This window comes from Tachysurus fulvidraco, chromosome 13, assembly GCF_022655615.1.
Source record: "Tachysurus fulvidraco isolate hzauxx_2018 chromosome 13, HZAU_PFXX_2.0, whole genome shotgun sequence".
In the NCBI taxonomy this organism is placed as follows: domain Eukaryota; kingdom Metazoa; phylum Chordata; class Actinopteri; order Siluriformes; family Bagridae; genus Tachysurus; species Tachysurus fulvidraco.
Window position 1 is genome coordinate 3,612,816 of NC_062530.1, and position 19,854 is coordinate 3,632,669.

At 37.2% G+C, this 19,854-nt stretch overlaps 1 protein-coding gene and 1 long non-coding RNA gene across 3 annotated transcripts; both read left to right on the plus strand.

Moving 5' to 3' along the window:
• The first annotated feature begins 12,867 nt into the window (after nt 1-12,867).
• LOC125146217 (snaclec 7-like) lies at nt 12,868-19,435 on the plus strand. Of its 2 annotated transcripts, XM_047822585.1 has the most exons (3): nt 12,868-12,953; nt 18,725-19,115; nt 19,249-19,435. In XM_047822585.1, the coding sequence occupies exons 1-2, from the start codon at nt 12,940-12,942 to the stop codon at nt 19,083-19,085; spliced, it is 375 nt and encodes a 124-aa protein (XP_047678541.1). In that variant the 5' UTR covers nt 12,868-12,939; the 3' UTR covers nt 19,086-19,115; nt 19,249-19,435. The 2 variants fall into 2 exon arrangements, with proteins under 2 accessions (XP_047678541.1, XP_047678540.1); XM_047822584.1 differs by lacking the exon at nt 12,868-12,953 and having other exon boundaries at nt 18,308-19,115.
• On the plus strand, nt 13,664-14,258 carry LOC125146218. Its single transcript, XR_007144724.1, has 2 exons — nt 13,664-13,903; nt 14,088-14,258. It is a non-coding gene; the product is annotated as an uncharacterized LOC125146218 (long non-coding RNA).
• Nucleotides 19,436-19,854: the final 419 nt, after the last annotated feature.

The following is a 19,854-nucleotide window of genomic DNA, read 5'->3' on the forward strand; positions in this document are numbered from 1 at the left end:
TATACAGTAAAAATACAATGCATGTTGTCACATCTATTTTAATGTTTCTTAGAATTACCTCCATTACAAAGACTCCACAGTTGGTGGTATCTTTTTGGAAGGTGTGGATCTTTCCAGGCTTCCATCTGATGTCCACCCAGTCCTCCTTTCCAAGTCGGTTTCTACGCATCTTGAAATACTGTCTAAATATAAAATGATAGTGATTTATCATTTATTTTGCCTCATTAATATATTTCACATATTTTCCATAATCTATCTTTTATTACCCAAATTTGTAACAGGCCTTTTCTGAGTCCTCCAATTCGTTTGACCCTTGCATGGGGTCAACCACAAAAATTTGGCTCGAAAGGGCAAGAAGATACTGGCGGGGGAAAAAATTACATATCATTATACCTTTTCAGTAGTGTCAACAAATATAAATCAACATTTTTCTATAAAACTGTAAAGCCACAGTTGAGTTGATTAAGAAAAAATTAATATTTTTATATAGACTGATATCCTTTAAATGTGCTTGCCATGCAAAAATTCTGATAGTAATAATAATGATAATAATTAAAAAAATTCAGAGAAGATGTTAGCATAGAATATTACACAATTAGCTATATACTCACCACAAACTTCCAGTGTACATTTGCTATATTGACAAATCCAATGGCTCCATCATAATCATTAAAGGTGACCTGATACAATGTGTGGAAATTAACAAAAAAAAAACAAAAAAAACAAACAACAACAATTATATTTTGTATACAGAAGCAATAGAGACATTAAAGGTTAAAACCAACATTTTTAAGTATGATATCAAGGATTATAATAACATTAAAATAACACACAATTCAAACCCACACAGACATAATACAATACTAAAGTGACCAACAATACTGGCTGTCAAATTAATTGTGATTACTAAAACTATTTTTTTTTGGTACTTGATATAATTGTTTTAATTGGTTGAGTCCCAATTAATTTGTCTTTTGTATGCCTCTGTGAGATGTTTGAGGTGTGGAAACATGTGTTTGTAATTCCTGTTAGTTTGTCATTGTTAGAGATATTTAATAAGAAATGTAATTAATCATGCTTAATGTTTTGACAACATAAAAAAAAAATATATGTAAAATTACTACAGAGGTTCTTACATTTCTTAACCCTTGCCTGGCCTATGGAGTAGTGACTCAGGTGGTATAGCCATCCAGCAGTTTTTTTTGAATTGAGGATGGTGCCAATGTAACATTCTATTGCCTAAAAAAATACTGTAAAGAAAATTAGTGATTCAATAATGGCATGTATCATAGAGGCTACAGTTAAGTCTGGCCTGACTACTGGTTCTCTCTCTTTTTTTTTTTAAATGAGTAGTATATCAACAAATTAATTAATTAATATATGGTTTTAATGAGAAACTTGCCTCGCCCACAATGAGTTCGTCAGGCCTCAAAGTCTGTAAGTCTCTGTGCCGCAGAGTGAAATTCTGGCTCTGATCCTGCTTTACAACAGCCTACACTACAGTAGCCTTACTACAATTTCAGTAGCCTTGCATGTCCAGAGGGCATCAACCTACAAGGATATGAGGATATGAGGTTTTTACTTCACAATGTTGGAGATCATAAATTCCATATTAAATCCATTTAAAAGGTTTTACTGTCCTGGTACAGAAAGCTGCCATTTAATTTGGTGATAATCAAAAGTTTGTGACGTTTTCTTTTTTTTTTTTAAGATAGACTGTGTCCTGGGGTGCACACACTTTAAGTGCCATTGCTAAACATTTCACATTTTAATATCATTTGTGTATGTTTGTAGTGCTATTGGTGGCTTTATGCTCTACAAATTACAATAATTTGATTTAAATTATTTGAGATATCTTACCTCTTTGGCAGTATCAGACATTTTATGTGTGACGTCAGTACTGCTGTTATTCACATCTTTGCTGTTTTTCGGAGGAGTGTAAAATTTGGACTTGGAATTTTGAGGCTTTGAACCATCTCTCTTTGCCCAAACTTCCTGAGCTTGAGTTAGGTCTTTTGTTTGGATGGATGAAAAGTGATGAGCCATTATGTGTTCTATGTACCCCCCCTGTAAAGAGGCAAACATTTTTCTGACAAATTCTGCGGGCCTCAGGCGTCTTTGTTTTTTCAGTATTGAGTGTTTCACGATTCCGAACCATCGCTCAACATGGCAATTTGTTTCCCTTCTTTTATTTGGCAGAGAGCTGTCATCTTCATTGCCATCTGCATACCTTCTCAAATTGCCCAACAGAAGTCCACTCCAAAGTGGAAAAATGCCAAGATAGTTGGCAAAAAGGACATCAACAATGCCTGGGCAGTAGTATGCATTTTTTTTTATTGTTTGAAGTCTCCTCTTTTTCAAGATTTTCCTGTACCTGCTTCAATACTTTCTTGAATTCGTATGTGAAGGGAGATCTGCCAACAATAGTGCAGGCATTTGTTCTGTCCTCCTCATCTTCTTCCAGAGTTAAGGGACTGTTCTGTAAATTGTCCTCCAAATCCTCAGTGTCTGGAATCTTGCCTTCTTTAATTAAGTCCTGCATTGCTTAAAGATTATGCATGACAGTAATGTTGTTGTGCTTCCCAATTAACACAGTGCAAAGTAAGCAGAAGATTTTGAGTGCTTTGGTCATTGAGGTAGTGTTTTGCAACCTTGCAAATGCAAATGTTGCAAATTCCTTCAAACCTTTGTCTGTGGTTTTTCTCCCAAATGCCTCAGAGACAGCTTTGAGCACATGTGCAGAACATATGTTTAGCACTGTAAATGCTCTGATGTCCTTCCATGTGTACAGTTTTGAGCAAATACCAAATGCCCTGTCCAAGTAGTTGACAATGCTCTCCCTGTTAAATGACAGAACACCACTCTGGAGCAGTGCCCAGCTATAATCTGTTTCTACCTGGTGCACTCTTATTTTTGTGTACTGTGAGAGTTTTCGGACGAACTGCATTATCCAGAGTGTAATTTGTGGTATAGAGTGTTCATTTGTCAGCATCTCACAGACAGGGAGGGGAGGAGCATTCTGACCACATCCAGGCAGAGTGAGAGAGTAGTAAAGTACTATTTTGGTCTGACCAGGAACTTTTGATGCAACATTTCCTGTAGCATCAAGGTATAGTGTCAGTGAAGTCTTCTTTCTTAGGTGTTGCACAACTATGCTTACACCTGTTTCCGTGTACATATGTACACTGAAGGGGTCCACTTGAAAGTTTAGTATGTACCCAGGCATTTTTTTAAATTTGGTGTCACATTCCTTGATGATAGTTTGAGTGAGGTACATCTCCATGAAAAGGTCATCATGAATTCTTTGGCTCTTTTTAAACTCCGAACTAATCACTTTTAGAACATTTTTGTTCAGACTTCATGTTATGTTTCCAGAAATTAGCTCAGGAATGGGTGCTTTTTTAAGTTTACTGTAGAACATTTGGCTAACTCCTTTGTGTAGGGATCCTGCAATTCTCCCTCTTCTTGTGGTTGTTGCTGGTCTGAATTTTCGTTCACTTTTTTGTGTGCAATTTGTCCTCTTTGTAGATCTTCACTGGGTTGCCTCCCACTGGCTCCTTTTTCCTTGTAAAAAAGTATTTTGCACTGCAGAAAGGGAATGTACAAACTGCTGTAATATTTAAATATGGACTTTTAATTTTATGGCTGTCAGGAGTTTTAATGTGCTGGTGCTTGAAGGAAAGGATACAACAGGGATTTTTTTCCTGAACCTGTTGTACAATACATGGGTCTATGGTTGTCTCAGTTGTGTGGAACAACTGTTTACCATTGCTTTCTGTTCACTGTAATTATGAAACTTTTTGAGCACACTGGCATCTTTCTCCGTTGTTTTTTGTTCCATCATTTTCCATGTTCAGTTTTGACTCCACTCTGCAATGAGACATTCTCTCGATCATCTTCTACATCACTTTGGTGTGATACTACCTACATCTGTGATGGCTTCCTCCATTTGAACTATATTCTGCAATGAACAACAGAATGTGTCATCTTCTGCAACTTGTCTTTCTTCATCATTTTTCTCTGTCTTGAATACTGATGGCTCTTCAGTTTTACAATCGGTTGCTTTATTGTTCATCACCTGAGGATCATTTGTCTGTTGTTCAGTAACCAAGTCCCTTACTCCATTTCGGTTTGTGGTCCACATCATCCATAGCCAATGGCGTTTTTTTTTTTTTTATCTTGACCAAACAGACTCTGAGAGAGTTCAGACCAGATTTTTGAAGAGTAACCTGTATTTGTCTTTGAAATGTTAACACTCCTCATTGTTCTGACCAAAGCATTCATGCCACCAACCATTGCACTCATGTCTTTCCTCTGCATTCTCTGTCCTTTTTTTAACTCTACCCATTTTGAGTAAAATTTTGTCTCTGAAAAAAAAAAAAGGAAACAGACAAATCTTCAAACCTTTCATCAAGATACATTCAGTTTGTGCAATAAAATCTTTTTGCAATAAGAGAAGTAGGTACTACATATGTAAAGCCACAGTTCACACTTTAAACAAACACTTAAAACAAATTAATTAGGGCTGTCCATCGATTACAATTATTCATCAGATTGATTATATTTCTTGTTATTTCATTAATGTAGATAACTCACAAAAAGGCAATTTATACATTGCATTATTGTTGCACACAATACCATTTAGTTACCACAGACAATTATCTTAATAAGTTCATATAAAATGTTATAATGATAAATCATAATTGTTCATACATAGGGTGACCATATGTCCCCCCCTTTTCTATACATATACATGAATTTGTATTAATCGTCATTCATTTTGTATATCCGGTTATCAATTTCCATTCTGAAATTGTATTTTCAACATGAAATTCCCGTTTGTAACTATGAATGCATTTATTTTTTTAAATACTGTATTTTTATTGAAATATAATAAAATATTGGTTTATTATCACATTTATTAAGTAATTATAAAAATCTCATTTTTTAATCTATTAAAATAGCTGAATTACTTTTATTTATAGATACATCAAATAGCAAATTAACACCCTTTAAATGCCTATTTTTGTTGTTCTAGCACTTAATGGAATGCATTGTTACTATTTACAAGACTCTTCTGCATTTAAATAGTTGCAAATGTCAGTCACTCATCATTAACATGTTAAGAGCATGCAAAAGACATTCAAAAATACATTCACTTTAAATATAACATTCACACTCCCTCATGAATTGTATAATTGCTTCATTTTATTTTTGTATTATGTAATCAAACTAAATTAAGAGTAGATGGACTGCCCCATATGAATAGGCTACATATATAGAGCACATCACATTTTAAATTCACAAATCAATATCCCTCAGTCGGAGCAGCTATATAGGTATAATTACTAGCTCAACCATAGGCTACAGTTAAAATATTATTATTAAAAGCAAAACAAAACATACTTACGTGTAGGCCAAACAATGCGACTTGAGCGGAAGATAAAACGCTTGAGCCGTACACAAGGTACAACCAACAAAGCCTGGTCAGATGAACGAAGACTTCTAATAGGAAAGTAGGGATGAAGAAATTCAGATAGGTAGAGATGAGCGGTATTATGGAGAGACTTATAGACAAAGAGTAAAATCTTAAAATCTATTCTCTGAGAAATCGGCAGCCAGTGTAGATATTTGAGAATGGGAGTGATGTGTTCATGTTTGCGACAACTAGAGAGAAATCTGGCAGCAGCATTTTGAACGAGCTGGAGACGCGTAATCTGAGTTTTAGATATACCGCAATATAAAGAGTTACAGTAATCTAAGCGAGAGGTTATAAACGCATGAACAGCCATTTCTAAGGTCTTAGGGGTAAGAAAGTGTTTAATTTTGGAGAGAATCCGCAGTTGGTAGAAGCTGGACCCAATAACGGACGAGATGCGTTTGTCAAATTTTGTTGAAAAGTGCTCATCAATAAAGATGCCAAGATTCTGCACCCGTGAAGATCTAAAAACAGATAAACTCTCTAGATTGAAGCTTGAGGACTGAGAGTTCTCATTTGGGCTAAACATTATTACCGCAGTCTTTTCTTCATTTAAAAACAGGAAATTTTGTGCCAGCCAAAATTTAACCTCTTCTAAACATTTTAGAAGAGATGAGATTGCTGAAGGATTGTTTTTCCTAATTGGTAAGTAGATTTGTGTGTCATCAGCATAGAAATGAAAGGATACACCATGTTTCCGGAGAATAGAGCCCAGGGGTAGCATGTATAACGAAAATGGAGAAGGAGCTAAAATAGAGCCTTGTGGAAGGCCATAGGACAGCGCGGCAGGGGCGGAGGAAACGTTACCCAGTTTCACTATGAATTTTCTGTCAGTCAGGTATGACTGAAACCAGCTCAAAACATTTGCTTTTAGACCTACCCAGGTCTCAAGCCTCGATAATAAGAGGGAGTGGTCTATGGTATCAAAAGCAGCAGATAAATCTAAAAGAATAAGAACCACAGAATCTCCGGAGTCAGTAGAAAGATAAATGTCATTTAAAACTCTCAAAGGGCAGACTCAGTACTGTGAGCAGACCTAAAACCCGATTGAAAAACCTCATAGATACTATTGTTATTTAGAAAACTTTGAAGTTGATTTAGCACAATTTTCTCCAGAATTTCTGATATGAAAGGCAAGACAGATAGGTCGAAAGTTTTTTTGAATAGAGGGGTCCAATGAAGGCTTCTTGAGCAAGGGAGTAACAGTGGCAACCTTAAGGTTGGCAGGGACTGAGCCAGTTTGCAGGCACTTGTTCATCAAAGACAGCAGGCCTGGACCAATTGAGTGAAAGATTTGCTTTAAAAATTTTGGGTGTATTATGTCACTGGGACAAAATGAGGGTTTGAGCTTGTCAATCACCTCCTTCAGTTGCTGGAGGTTGATGAGCTCAAAAGTGTTAAAAAAATGCAGAGACATCTGACGTGATTGGGGAAGAGATAGGAGTTATAGTGGGGCGAACACTTAGCCTTAGTTTAGTGATTTTTTCACTAACAAATCTCGAGAAACCTTCACAGACAGCAACAGAGGCAACAGTCACAGATTTAATGATAGAAAACAAAACCTTAGGGTTAGAGTGGTTTCTTTCAATTAAAGAAGAGAAATAAGCGGCTTTCGCAGATTTGGCTATAGACTGGTAAGATGTAAGAGAGTCTCTAAATATCTGAAGAGAAACATTCAGCCTGTCCTTTTTCCATTTACGTTCTGCCTTTCTGCAAAGTTGTCTTTGGAGACGAGTCTCAGCATTTTGCCAAACTTCAGATTTAATTTTTTTCTTGCGAGGTTTGAGAGGAGCAGTTGCATTTGCAATCTCAAGCCAGGCAGAGTTTAAGACTCCAAGATGTTGGTCAGCATCCAAGTCAGGTAATGGCTGCTCCAGGAGCAACTGTGAGCAGCATTTGGCAAAATACGAGTTAAAATTAGTGCTAAATGTGGAGAATAAAAACGTGAAAACATTTTCAGACGTATTTGAAGAGTGAGAGATGTCTGGAAGAGACCGGGAGAATAATATAGGCTTATGATCTGAGATCATAGTATCAGAAAGCACAATATCAGCCACATCAAGTCGATAAGATAGAACCAGATCAAGCGTATGTCCCTGGATGTGGGTGGGGTCACTGGTCCACTGGGATAGGTTAAACGTTTCGAGCAGGTTCAAAAAGTCATGTGAAAGGGGCAAAGACGGACAGCACACATGCACGTTAAAATCGCCCACCAATAAAAATGTACAATCTGCGGGGATCAGGTCAGAAAACGGCATTAAATCACCAACCTTTATCTATTAACCTTTAACTATTTATTTGTATGATACAGCTGCAAATAAGTATTTGAACACCTGAGAAAATCAATGTTAATATTTGGTACAGTAGCCTTTGTTTGCAATTACAGAGGTCAAACGTTTCCTGTAGTTATTCACCAGGGTTGCACACACTGCAGGAGGGATTTTGGCCCACTCCTCCACACAGATCTTCTCTAGATCAGTCAGATTTCTGGCCTGTCGCTGAGAAACACAGAGTTTGAGCTCCCTCCAAAGATTCTCTATTGGGTTTAGGTCTGGAGACTGGCTAGGCCATGCCAGAACCTTGATATGCTTCTTACAGAGCCACTTCTTGGTTATCCTGGCTGTGTGCTTCGTGTCATTGTCATGTCGGAAGACCCAGCCTCGACCCATCTTCAATGCTCTAACTGAGGGAAGGAGGTTGTTCCCCAAAATCTCGCAATACATGGCCCCGGTCATCCTCTCCTTAATACAGTGCAGACGCCCTGTCCCATGTGCAGAAAAACACCCCCAAAGCATGATGCTACCACCCCCATGCTTCACAGTAGGGATGGTGTTCTTGGGATGGTACTCATCATTCTTCTTCCTCCAAACAGGTTTAGTGGAATTATGACCAAAAACTTTTATTTTGGTCTCATCTGACCACATGACTTTCTCCCATGACTCCTCTGGATCATTCAAATGGTCAGTGGCAAACTTAAGACGGGCCTGGACATGTGCTGGTTTAAGGAGGGGAACCTTCCGTGCCATGCACGATTTCAAACCATGACGTCTTAGTGTATTACCAACAGTATCCTTGGAAACAGTGGTCCCAGCTCTTTTCAGGTCATTGACCAGCTCCTCCCGTGTAGTTCTAGGCTGATATCTCACCTTTCTTAGGATCATTGAGACCCCACGAGGTGAGATCTTGCATGGAGCCCCAGTCCGAGGGAGATTGACAGTCATATTTAGCTTCTTCCATTTTCTAATGATTGCTCCAACAGTGGACCAAGCTGCTTGGCAATTTACCCATAGCCCTTTCCAGCCTTGTGGAGGTGTACAATTTTGTCTCTAGTGTCTTTGGACAGCTCTTTGGTCTTGGCCATGTTAGTAGTTGGATTCTTACCGATTGTATGGGGTTGGACAGGTGTCTTTATGCAGCTAATGACCTCAAACAGGTACATCTAATTTAGGATAATAAATGGAGTGGAGGTGGATATTTTAAAGGCAGACTAACAGGTCTTTGAGGGTCAGAATTCTAGCTGATAGACAGGTGTTCAAATACTTATTTGCAGCTGTATCATACAAATAAATAGTTAAAAAATCATACATTGTGATTTCTGGATTTTTTTTTAGATTATGTCTCTCACAGTGGACATGCACCTACGATGACAATTTCGGACCCCTCCATGATTTCCAAGTGGGAGAACTTGCAAAATAGCAGGGTGTTCAAATACTTATTTTCCTCACTGTATGGTTGAAAAAGCAGTCCAACTCAGAGGTGTTTTGGTTGGTGAGAGATTTAGCAACAGAGTTTCGGATATCCAGCAGTGCTTGGCGGTTGTAGGTAAAAAGCGAGTAGCAGTTTAAAACCTCTTACGGATCGCCGTGCGAAGACAAAGTGACCACTAGGGGATGAGCCAGAAACAAGCTTCATTGCAGCTTTAAAGCATTAAATCCTCTAAAAACACGAAAAAAAAATATTTAACTAGTAAAGTTTATACTCTCAAGATTTTCTTAAGCCCACACACAAAGCATAATATGATTCATAGCCGTCATACTATTAGAACATTTTTTTGGAGAAAACTGACCTAGGTGGCGCTAGACCAGTTTTTCCCTTACCTTTAGACGCTTCCCTTTCTTCACTGGGGTAATATATTCCAAAACAAATATTCCACAAAAATCCCCACAGGTCCAAGAAATTGGAATCTGTAAGCCTTTTAATCCAAAACGCTTTGGTCGCCTCGCAAATATTCCGTTTGTGTTCCAAAAACTGGAAACAGTAGTGCGCCACCATCTTGTTTTTCGGCTCTAACTTCTCATTGGGGGTTTCAAATTCTAAATTTACGCCATATTTATAGCCCAGGGCCTAACGAATCAAACAAGCCCTCACCTGAGCCAATCGGTGCTTGTATTGCAGAGATAGACGGCTGAGAAGCCAATGATGTCATGACATCATTTTTGAGAACCTGCCTTTGACTGACAATTACTCTTTCCAATAGCAATGAAATGGGCAGGGACCTCTACAGCTCTTTAGCCAATCAGGAGACGATTCCAACGGTATGCAACATGCCATGTCGCCAAAGCCTGGAGCTGCGTGAAAAAGGTGCGCAAAAGAATTATTGCGCAATCCTCGACCTTTTCAAGCTCTCACAGCTCAGGGTGTCAGGTTACAGGCCTTTTTTCACAGCAGACTTGTAGAAAGAGAGGCTCTGTGTGTTTTAGGCCTTTTGAACTGAGCATGCAGGCTTTTAATTCAAAGTTATACAGTAAACAAGTACACAAAAACACATGTCCGTAGAAAAATATTTTTATTGAAGCCATTTTTGTGTCTTTTGACTTGAATTTTTTTTGGTGAAAGCCAAGACATGTGGTTATGACCCTCAGTTGTTATTTGGTCCCTAACATGTTCCAGAGAAATAAGATTAATCAGTTTATCAGGTAAACAACTCAGGCGGAAATGAAAACCTTCCATTCTAGCCTCTGTAACTTTGTGCCAGTAAGGCCTAGAATCAATCTTGTATCACTTGTATCTGAAACTAGAGAATCTCTTCTTTCCAATGATACCAGGCTCACCCCTGTGTGTCAAAGTATGTGGGAGCTGTACCACTTTTTGTTGGGTAGGTCATGTAGGCGAAAAACCTGCAATAGGCGAGATCCCTAACAAAGCAGACAACCAAACACACACACGAGAGCGACAGACAGCAGACCCAACACACAGGCGCCATCTTGTCCTTTCAAAGTGCAAAATGATGACATCTATAGACTTCACCAGCTTATAAGGAGCAACATGCATGTCTGTTTGCATAATTAACAGGTTAAATGAAAGTTGCTGAATGGCTACTTGACTTAGTCACACCCTGCAACCATAATTTGATTTGGTTTAAAGGCAGTAGCCACGAGACAACCATACACAATTGTATATACAAGTCTCTTAAAATCTAGAAAAAAATAGTTGTCTTCACACTTTTGCATGTATGAAGAAATTACACAGAATCATCTTTATATTTATGAAAAGTATGCATTATAAAAAAAATTACATTTTACATTTTGGACAGTAACTTGATCTTTGTCTCCAACCAACAAGCAATTTTGTGGAGAATCTGAATGTAACCTAGTTCCATACTGAAATTTGAAAGCTGTATTTAATTTCAGTTTTATAGATTTTTTATATCATTTAAAGGGGTGGTAATACAGTAACATCCACATTACTAAAGGGATTAATTTAAATGTAATTTATTTAATTTAAACATTATGTAGTCTGTATCAGGCAATTAATGTAAACAGCAGTTAGATAGATAGAGAAAAAACTCCAAAATACAAATTGTCCCTTGTTCTGAATGTTTACACAGTTACTCTGAAAAATCCTCCTGGTCCTGCAGATTCTCAGATTTTCCAGTATTTTCTTTTGTCCAGCAGTGACTGTATGATTTTGAGATCCATCTTTTCACAAAAAGACAAATTATGGGACACTTAAATATTACAAAAGGTAAAACATTTGCAGATGCTCTAGAAGGAAAGAATTCCAAAGTATTTAGATTAAGTTACAACACAACAAAACTGGTGAAAGGTAATGGAACACATTACAAACTGCTATTTAAATCATCTATTTTGTAATCTGTAGTAAAAAGCAGTTTTAAAATATCCTTGTAAACACTGTCAAAATGACAGATTTTCCCAATAAAAAATGTTCCAGTGGAAAAAAATTAGTATGTTTTGTTTTCCGGGTTACAAAGTAATAAGTTTGTTTATTTATTACAATTACTATTTCTAGCATTACATACAGTATGAAAACTTCAGATGCAAAAGCCTCTAAGTACCATCTCAACTTTTATTATACAATGAGCATTTTTTTTATCAAGCTTTTATGTTTAGGTTTTTAATTTTACTTTAATGAGAATTCCTCCAATAGGTCCTTTTCATTTCCATGAAAGTGAAATAAGTGAACATAAACACATGCTTCATAAAAATACTAATTTTAGAAGAAAAGTTCAGATGGCACTATTCATACATTCTACAACCAATATATACAAAAAATAAAATATATATTAAAAAAATTTGTTTAAGTCAAGGCAATATCAGCGATAGAAACTATGTCAGTGAAGCTCTTCAGGTCCAAAGCATCTCTCGTTCTCTTCATGTTCCAGCTACTTATGGACAATCTGACCTCTTGAGGTCATCTTCTTTGGAATTTCTCTGAATTCTCAGTCTAAATTCTCAGTCTGAATTCATAACATCATATATCAGTTTTTGTGAGGATTTGTGTATTCCTACCAGGACTCACTTAACTTATAACAATGATAAACCATGGTCCACTGCAAAACTCAGCCAATTCAGTCAGGCTAAAGTGGATGCTCACAGGAATGCGGATAGATTCTTGTATAAATAGGCCAAATGCACACTGGAAAAGGAGATTAGAGTGTCAAAGAGGAATTTTTCAGAAAAGTTACAGGCACAGTTTTCCTCTAACAACTCAGCTTCGGTGTAGAAAGGTCTGAAAGCCATCACAACTACACGACACAATCCCCCAGCACTGTGGTGAATCAACAACTGTCAGACGACCTGAACGAGTTCTACTGCAGGTTTGAAAAAGCCCAATTGTCACCTCCTGAATACCCCGACTCCAACACACCTACAATTCAGTTCAGTGAAGATGAGGTGTGTCAGGTCTTCAAGAAGAACAAAAGAAGAAAGGCACCAGGCCCAGACAGCATTTCACCAGCCTGTCTGAAAGCCTGTGCTGATCAACTGGCCCCCATCTTTACAAGTATATTCAACACATCAATGGAGCTGTGTGAAGTCCCCTCATGCTTCATAAACTCCACCATCATTCCCGTCCCAAAGAAATCCAAAATTACCACACTTAATGACTACAGACCTGTGGCTCTAACTTCTGCGGTCATGAAATCATTTGAAAGACTGGTTTTGCCTTATCTGAAGGACATCACTGGATTCAAGCTCATCTCCTTTTTTGCATGATTGGATATGTCAAGATTCAAGTAAGTACAAATCCTTACATTGTCAACATACAACTTGTCTATGACTGACATCTCTGATTATCACGTGTGAATCTACAAACAGATTCAGATTCATATTTTTTAATTTAATGCCATGTCAGCAATCAAAAGCTATTTTCATGGCAAAAATTCAATTAAAAAAGCACAAATATCATATAAATACAATAAAAACAATACAAATATAAACAGCAAGTCATATTATATAATTTTTATTTTTTTTAAATTAACATACGATAGAAAACAATCCAAAACCTTTTCAGGCATAATGTCATTAAATATGTCCTTAAGTGAATAACTTGATAAAAGAGCATTCTGCTTGTGTTAAGTCCAGGACAATCTAATAAAATATGATTGACAGATTAGGGAATCTTACAAACCATATATAAAGTGTAATTATATTTGACCCGCGAGATCATATTAAATGTTCATTACAGCTAACTAGCCGCATGCTCCGCTAACACTACAAATCCCAGAATGCCTTGCCACTGTATTGACGCGTAGTCACGAACAGCAAGCGCCCCTCATTCTCTGTTGGCAGTCGTTAACAACCACGTTACAGTCACATCGGGCAAGTAAATTCACCCTCCACCAAAATGGCCAAACGAAAGATGGACAATAGGAGCTTTCAGGAGGGCAGGAGGGAGGCAGATTATCTGTTCACGAATATAAAGGACCGACCTGTTTGTCTTGTGTGCTAACGGAGCTAACGTGTCTGAAAGAATATAACATAAGAAGACACAATGAAACGAAACATTATGAGAAGTATAAAGCCGCCTTCACACTGCACACGACAAACGACCGCCGATAAACCGGAATTCCTTCATTTCCTACGGAGAGTCGCAAGCTCTCCATCTGCGGATCCGTTAAAAAATTTGAACTTGTGCGACCGATATACCGACCGGATGTGATGTATTCCAATGTTGTCCAATCAGGTTCGTGTGCGCGAGGTGATAAGGATTATTTAAAAGTATTTATATTAACTTTAGTAATTTTTAAACTTTATCAAAATCAATCTTTTTTTAATACATTGTTATTGATAAAAAAAGTAATAAATGATTAACATTTATATTGTATTATTTTTAATGTTGTCAATGTTTCCTCAAAAATTATTCGCAGTCGCGGATACCGGCAGACTGGAGCCAATGGAAATGCTTGTCTCCTTCTGTGCGCGTCTTTATTCCTCTGAGAACTTCAATTATCTGGAATGATTAGTATATTAATTGATTTACGATGCCTACCGAGCTAACACATACTAGTTACCTAATAATCCTACAGTGCACCCAAGAAGATTGAAACTGATCAGTGTACTAAATCCATGTGTCAAGACAAATACAGTAACAAGCAAAGATGCATTGACAGAGAGTCAAGAAATGATAATGAAAATAATTATTATTAATACTTCAGTAAAGTTCATTAACTCTATTCTGTTGTTAGTGTGGTCTTTAAACCTATGAACTGTGTATGGACTGACAAAGGTGGTACATGAGATACATACAATTTGACAACAATGCAGTAAATAATTTAGGTGCATCAAAAAGCATGCTCGGTAAGATACCGGCAGACAAGGTAATCCAGCACAAATTAGTGCATAAAAGGTCACCAAAATGAAGTATTTGAACCTCATAATTAAATACAAAAGGAGGAGAAAAACTGCAAAAAGGTCCAATTTTTTGGAAAAAAGACCACCCCCCCCCCCATATATATATATATATATATATAATGAACATGGTGGCAACAAACTTGTAGGAATATACCAATCTTTTTAAACTTTCAGACCGGTTCAAAAAATGTTTCCTTTTTCTCCCATACAATTAGGTCTACCTCAAAAGCAACAGCACTCACTCACTAGCAGGTGTCAGTAATGGCAAATTGTATGAAAATACCAGACCATTTCACCTGTCACATCTCTCCAGAACCACTAAAGGCAATCACTTCAACAGCAACTTAGTGTTTTCACTCACCAACAGGTGACAACAAAGGCTAATTGTATGAAAATAAGAGCCAGTTTCAATAGTCAGACAGTATTAGAATACAATAATTTTTAAAAGAATAAAATTAGAGATTAAGCTTTAACCGTTAACAAAAAATACCAGACCAGACCAATGAGAACAGGATGTTTTTGTTATTACTATAGCCTATTTGTTCTTCCTGGGCATCCATAAAAAACATATATGCATCCAAAACAATGCACCCAAATTCCAGGATACAATAAAATGAAATTTGAAAAGGTCTGCTTCACAAATATGAAAGAAAACCAGCTTAAGTCTGATATCCATATCAGTGAAACCCCTGGGATTGCTTGGCAGCCACAAGAACATACCGGGGCTTGATGGTTGACAATGAGACACGCAGGTTATTCCTCACATCCAGTCTGTTTCTAAGTCTGGTCTTAGTGGCAGTCATGGCAGAAAAACCTGCCTCGCACAGATATGAAGTTGGGAACAACAGTATTGTCAGATAGTGGAACATGTTCCAACTTGCTAGCTGCTTTATCCCCCAAAAGTTCCCGACAAATATCTTTTGCAGCCGGTAAAATTAGCTCTTCTCCGATTTTAACGTTTTTTTTTTTTTAGCTTTAGCTATTTGGTGAGCAACCAGATATGATGCCTTTGTTGCAGCACTGTTTACTGATGTTGAGGGTATCAAAACTTGACGCTGAGCATCCAACTCGCGTTTCTTTCTTTCCAAAAAATCCTCTGTTTTGTCTTTGAGAGTTGGGTGTTTGGTGGTTAAGCACCGCTGAATTTTTGAAGGCTTCATTGCAGAGTTTTTCACCACAAATAACACAATGGATTTGGCGCCATGGAATCCCCTGTTGGCGTAAATCCATACCTAATGTATGAGGTATCGTATTTACGATTGAAGCTTGACTTTTTTTCTCTCTCTTGCTATTGTCGAGTTTATTCATCGCCTTTCCTTTTACCAGAACTGCCCGCAATGAAATTAGCCATTGAAGTTTGCTGAGGCCCGCTCATCTCTCCACATACATGTACTTCGGTCACTTCAGGTGCACCACGCTTTTTTTGCAGTCCGTTTAGATACGACATGTTGCTAAGCAATCGCAAGGCGCTCAAAGAAACACATTTTAATTTATTTATTGTTTATGTTTTGGATTAAATAACATGACATGTCATAACACTTAAAAAAAGACAATTATTATTATTATTATTATTATTATTATTATTATTATTATTATTATTATAAAAAAAATTCTGGGAATATTTCAAGCTCTGGTACTAACGGGTCCACGGACCGGCACCGGTCCGGGGACAGTCGGTTGAAAATCACTGTGTTACAACACCAGAGGATTAGCATGAGATGCTATTACACCCATCACACTTGAACATGATGTACATTATACCACACTTCCTGTTTACACTCCATGTTAATTGATGGCCTCTGGCAATGGCAATGCTGCTCCACATTTCATTACATTTACATGAATATTTACATTTAAAGCATTTGGCAGACGGCCTTATAAAGAATGACGTACAAAAGTGTTTTTAAGTCTCTATCACTGAATACATTAACTGTGGTTTACTAGGTTACAGACTTAAGATACCATGAGCCTATTTCACTGTTTAAAGTTTTCACATACAACAAACAGGGGAGAAATTACTAGTTCAAGTATTTCATGAAGAAATAGCTGCATATCTCGTTTGAAGATAATTGTAAATACAAGTTGTAAGTTCATTGGTGCTCCCTAGCCGATAGAGCTTGAGGATATGAACTTACACCACCTGTCTCCAAACAAACAACTGCCAAACCCCTTTATTAACCGTATTTAATATTCTGGATATATAATTGACATCATTCTTTGCGGTGAGCCTCATGTTCTGTTGCCAGTTGGGGGCAGTATGACATTCTGTGATGATTACACTGTATTATGGATTTCTGCCACACTCATATCACATATTATCTGATACTCTCACCAGGGCAACATGTTGAACAAATCCGGTTGGAATCTGATGAATCCCCTATGGAGTAAAACTTTGAAAGCCATCAAAATGAACAAAATCTAAATTGGCATGTGTCCTGTTATGTGGAGTTAATAGAATGCGTGTGAAAAATGTATTTGACTAATAAAATGTATTGAGTCAAAGACTGATGCCTGGGTTCAATGTATTTCATGTCCCTGATGCGCTACAATGCTATAAAACTTTTTTTTGGGGAAAAAAATACAATATAATAATCCCAGCAGATCCAATAGGGCCCACACACTCTTGGTGATTTGGCCCTAATTAATTAATTAATTAATTAACTAACAAACTAATTAACTAATTATTTGCCTGAAGAAGACCCAACAGGGTTGAAACGTTGCTTTTTAATTAATTAATAAAGATGGGAGTTTAAAAAGTGTTGCGGACATTACAAATTTTTTACTTTTGGTCCTAATTAATGTCATGAGGTTAGGGAAAGTAAGCTCTAAACATGCTAATTGTGATCATTTACAAATGCCCAAATACTCTGATCTTCCTCTTTATAATTTGCATTACAAATAACCGGGGGGGGGGGGGGGGGGGATTGGTATGTGTGGAGTTTGCATGTTCTCCACGTGCCTCGGGGGTTTCCTCCGGATACTCCGGTTTCCTCCCCTGGTCCAAAGACATGCATGGTAGGTTGATTGTCATCTCTGGAAAATTGTCTGTAGTGTGTGAGTGAATGAGAGTGTGTGTCTGCCCTGCGATGGGCTGGCACTCCGTCCAGGGTGTATCCTGCCTCGATGCCCGATGATGCCCTTGACCCGAGAAGTTTGGATAAGCGGTAGAAAATGAATGAATGAATGAATGAATAACCAACACCTTATATCAACAACAACAACAAAAAACACTTTAAAGCATTAATCTCAGGAAACATGCCTTGTAGTTAAATGTTTTATTATATTAAAGAAAAGCATTAAATTGAATGTAGTATTTAATAGCATTAAATTGTATTTATTTATATGGTACTAAGTATAAATAAAGTCCTTTCTGTAGCATAATGTGAAGTACTGTTATGTATATTACAGCACTGTATAGTTCACAGTGGATTTAATACGTATAATATGTATAATTCAATAATAAATCAAAATATACTGTATAGACTAGTTATGGTTCTTATTTTATTACTAGTTGTGTTATTTTAAATGTTTACAAAAGTCAAAATCAGTCAGAACAACGCAAAAAGTATTATCCAGCATGTTTTTTGACATTGATTTGACATTTCTGAGGTGTGTGCTTCCCCTCCCTTCCAGTGTGTGCTGTTTTGTTTATTTAGTTTTGCATAAAATGTGAATGCTGGACACTGAGTTAGCACAGACGGGTGGAAAGATCTCCAGAGCTCAGAAACTTCATAGATGAAACAGCAGACATGAAATTATTTGTTGGTGTTTTCTTCCTGCTGGCCAGCTGTGAGCTGTCTGTAGGTATAATAATGGAATATAGTTACCATGAAATCTACCTCAACTGGTATCAGGCTCAAAGTTATTGCAGAGTCTACTACAAAGATCTGGTTACTCTCAATGCTGTTGAGAAATACCAGGGTATTAAAGATGTTGAAAACCAACAATTATCAGGCTGGATTGGGCTGTACAGACAGGATGTAGCAAAAAACATCTGGAAGTGGTCTGATGGACAACCGCTTTCTTTGTTAAACTGGCCCATAAATTGGCCAATGGTTGGTTCTTCGGCAGTAGATGACAACTGCACTGTTCTGTATCAGGGATACTTGTATAATAATCCCTGTGGAAGCACTCATCCTTTTTACTGTTACAGAAATTTGAGTTTGGTGAATGAGACTAAGATGTGGGAAGAGGCTCTTCAGCACTGCACCATCAACTACACCAGTTTGGCATCTTTGCCCTTTGAAAAACAAGTGTTGGGGGCAATGAAGGAGATGGAGCTGGGCCAAACAGACAGTGTGTGGACTGGATTGCGCTTCATGAATGGAAAATGGTTCTGGCTGAACGGAGAGGCTATAGGGACACCAGTAAACATAGGGCAGCCTAAAAGAGTGCTGCTTTCCTTGCCAGAATGTCCAGTTCAACCTTACAACTGTGGAGCATTCAACACCAAGACCAACATCTGGGAGAACCGAGACTGCAATGAGAAACTCAATTTCCTCTGTTGGAGCTGAGTCAGGAACAGTTTCAATGTTTCATTGAAAGTAAGACGTCAGATTTAACACCTTACGACATTATGCATATTATATGAAGATTTAACTATCTCGACTATCTTACCGAATAATGTCAGATTAGATTAATGTATGACATATGTGTTCTCATTCTCTCTCTGAACAGATAATATTCTTCAGGAAGGATATGAGATAAATGGCTGGTACAAAACTCTACATCCAGTAACAGGCTTTTTGTTTTCACTTAAACTTTATTTATGCTTTGAAATAATTACCAAAACTAAATGGAAAGAGAAATCTTTATGGTGGTGTATTTATTTATTTATTTATTTATTTATTTATTTATTTATTTATTTATTTAAATTGGGGAGAATGTAAAACTATGTTTTATTTGCTTTTGGTATCTTAGCAATATCCTTGATTTATTTATCATAGCGTTATACTGTACTGTACTAAGTGAATTCTTAGAAACTGTATACAATTAATAGCAGTTGAAGAAAACGTATGAACTTAGGGCTGTAACACTTACAATCCATTGCTCAAGGTGAGCAATGGATTGTAAGTGTTACAGCCCTAAGTTCATACGTTTTCTTCAACTGCTATAAATTGTATGCCGTTGAAGAAAACGTATGAACTTAGGGCTGTAACACTTATAATCCATTGCTCAAGGTGAGGATTTGTTTGCATTATCAATACTAGGTACGATATAATATTATAAATGTAATAATATAAACTCACAGTATAATATAAAACTTTCCCTTGGGGATTGAAC

Coding starts and splice junctions, on each gene's coding strand:
- LOC125146217 (XM_047822584.1), top strand. CDS start 18,321: ATGAAATTATTTGTTGGTGTTTTCTTCCTGCTGGCCAGCTGTGAGCTG.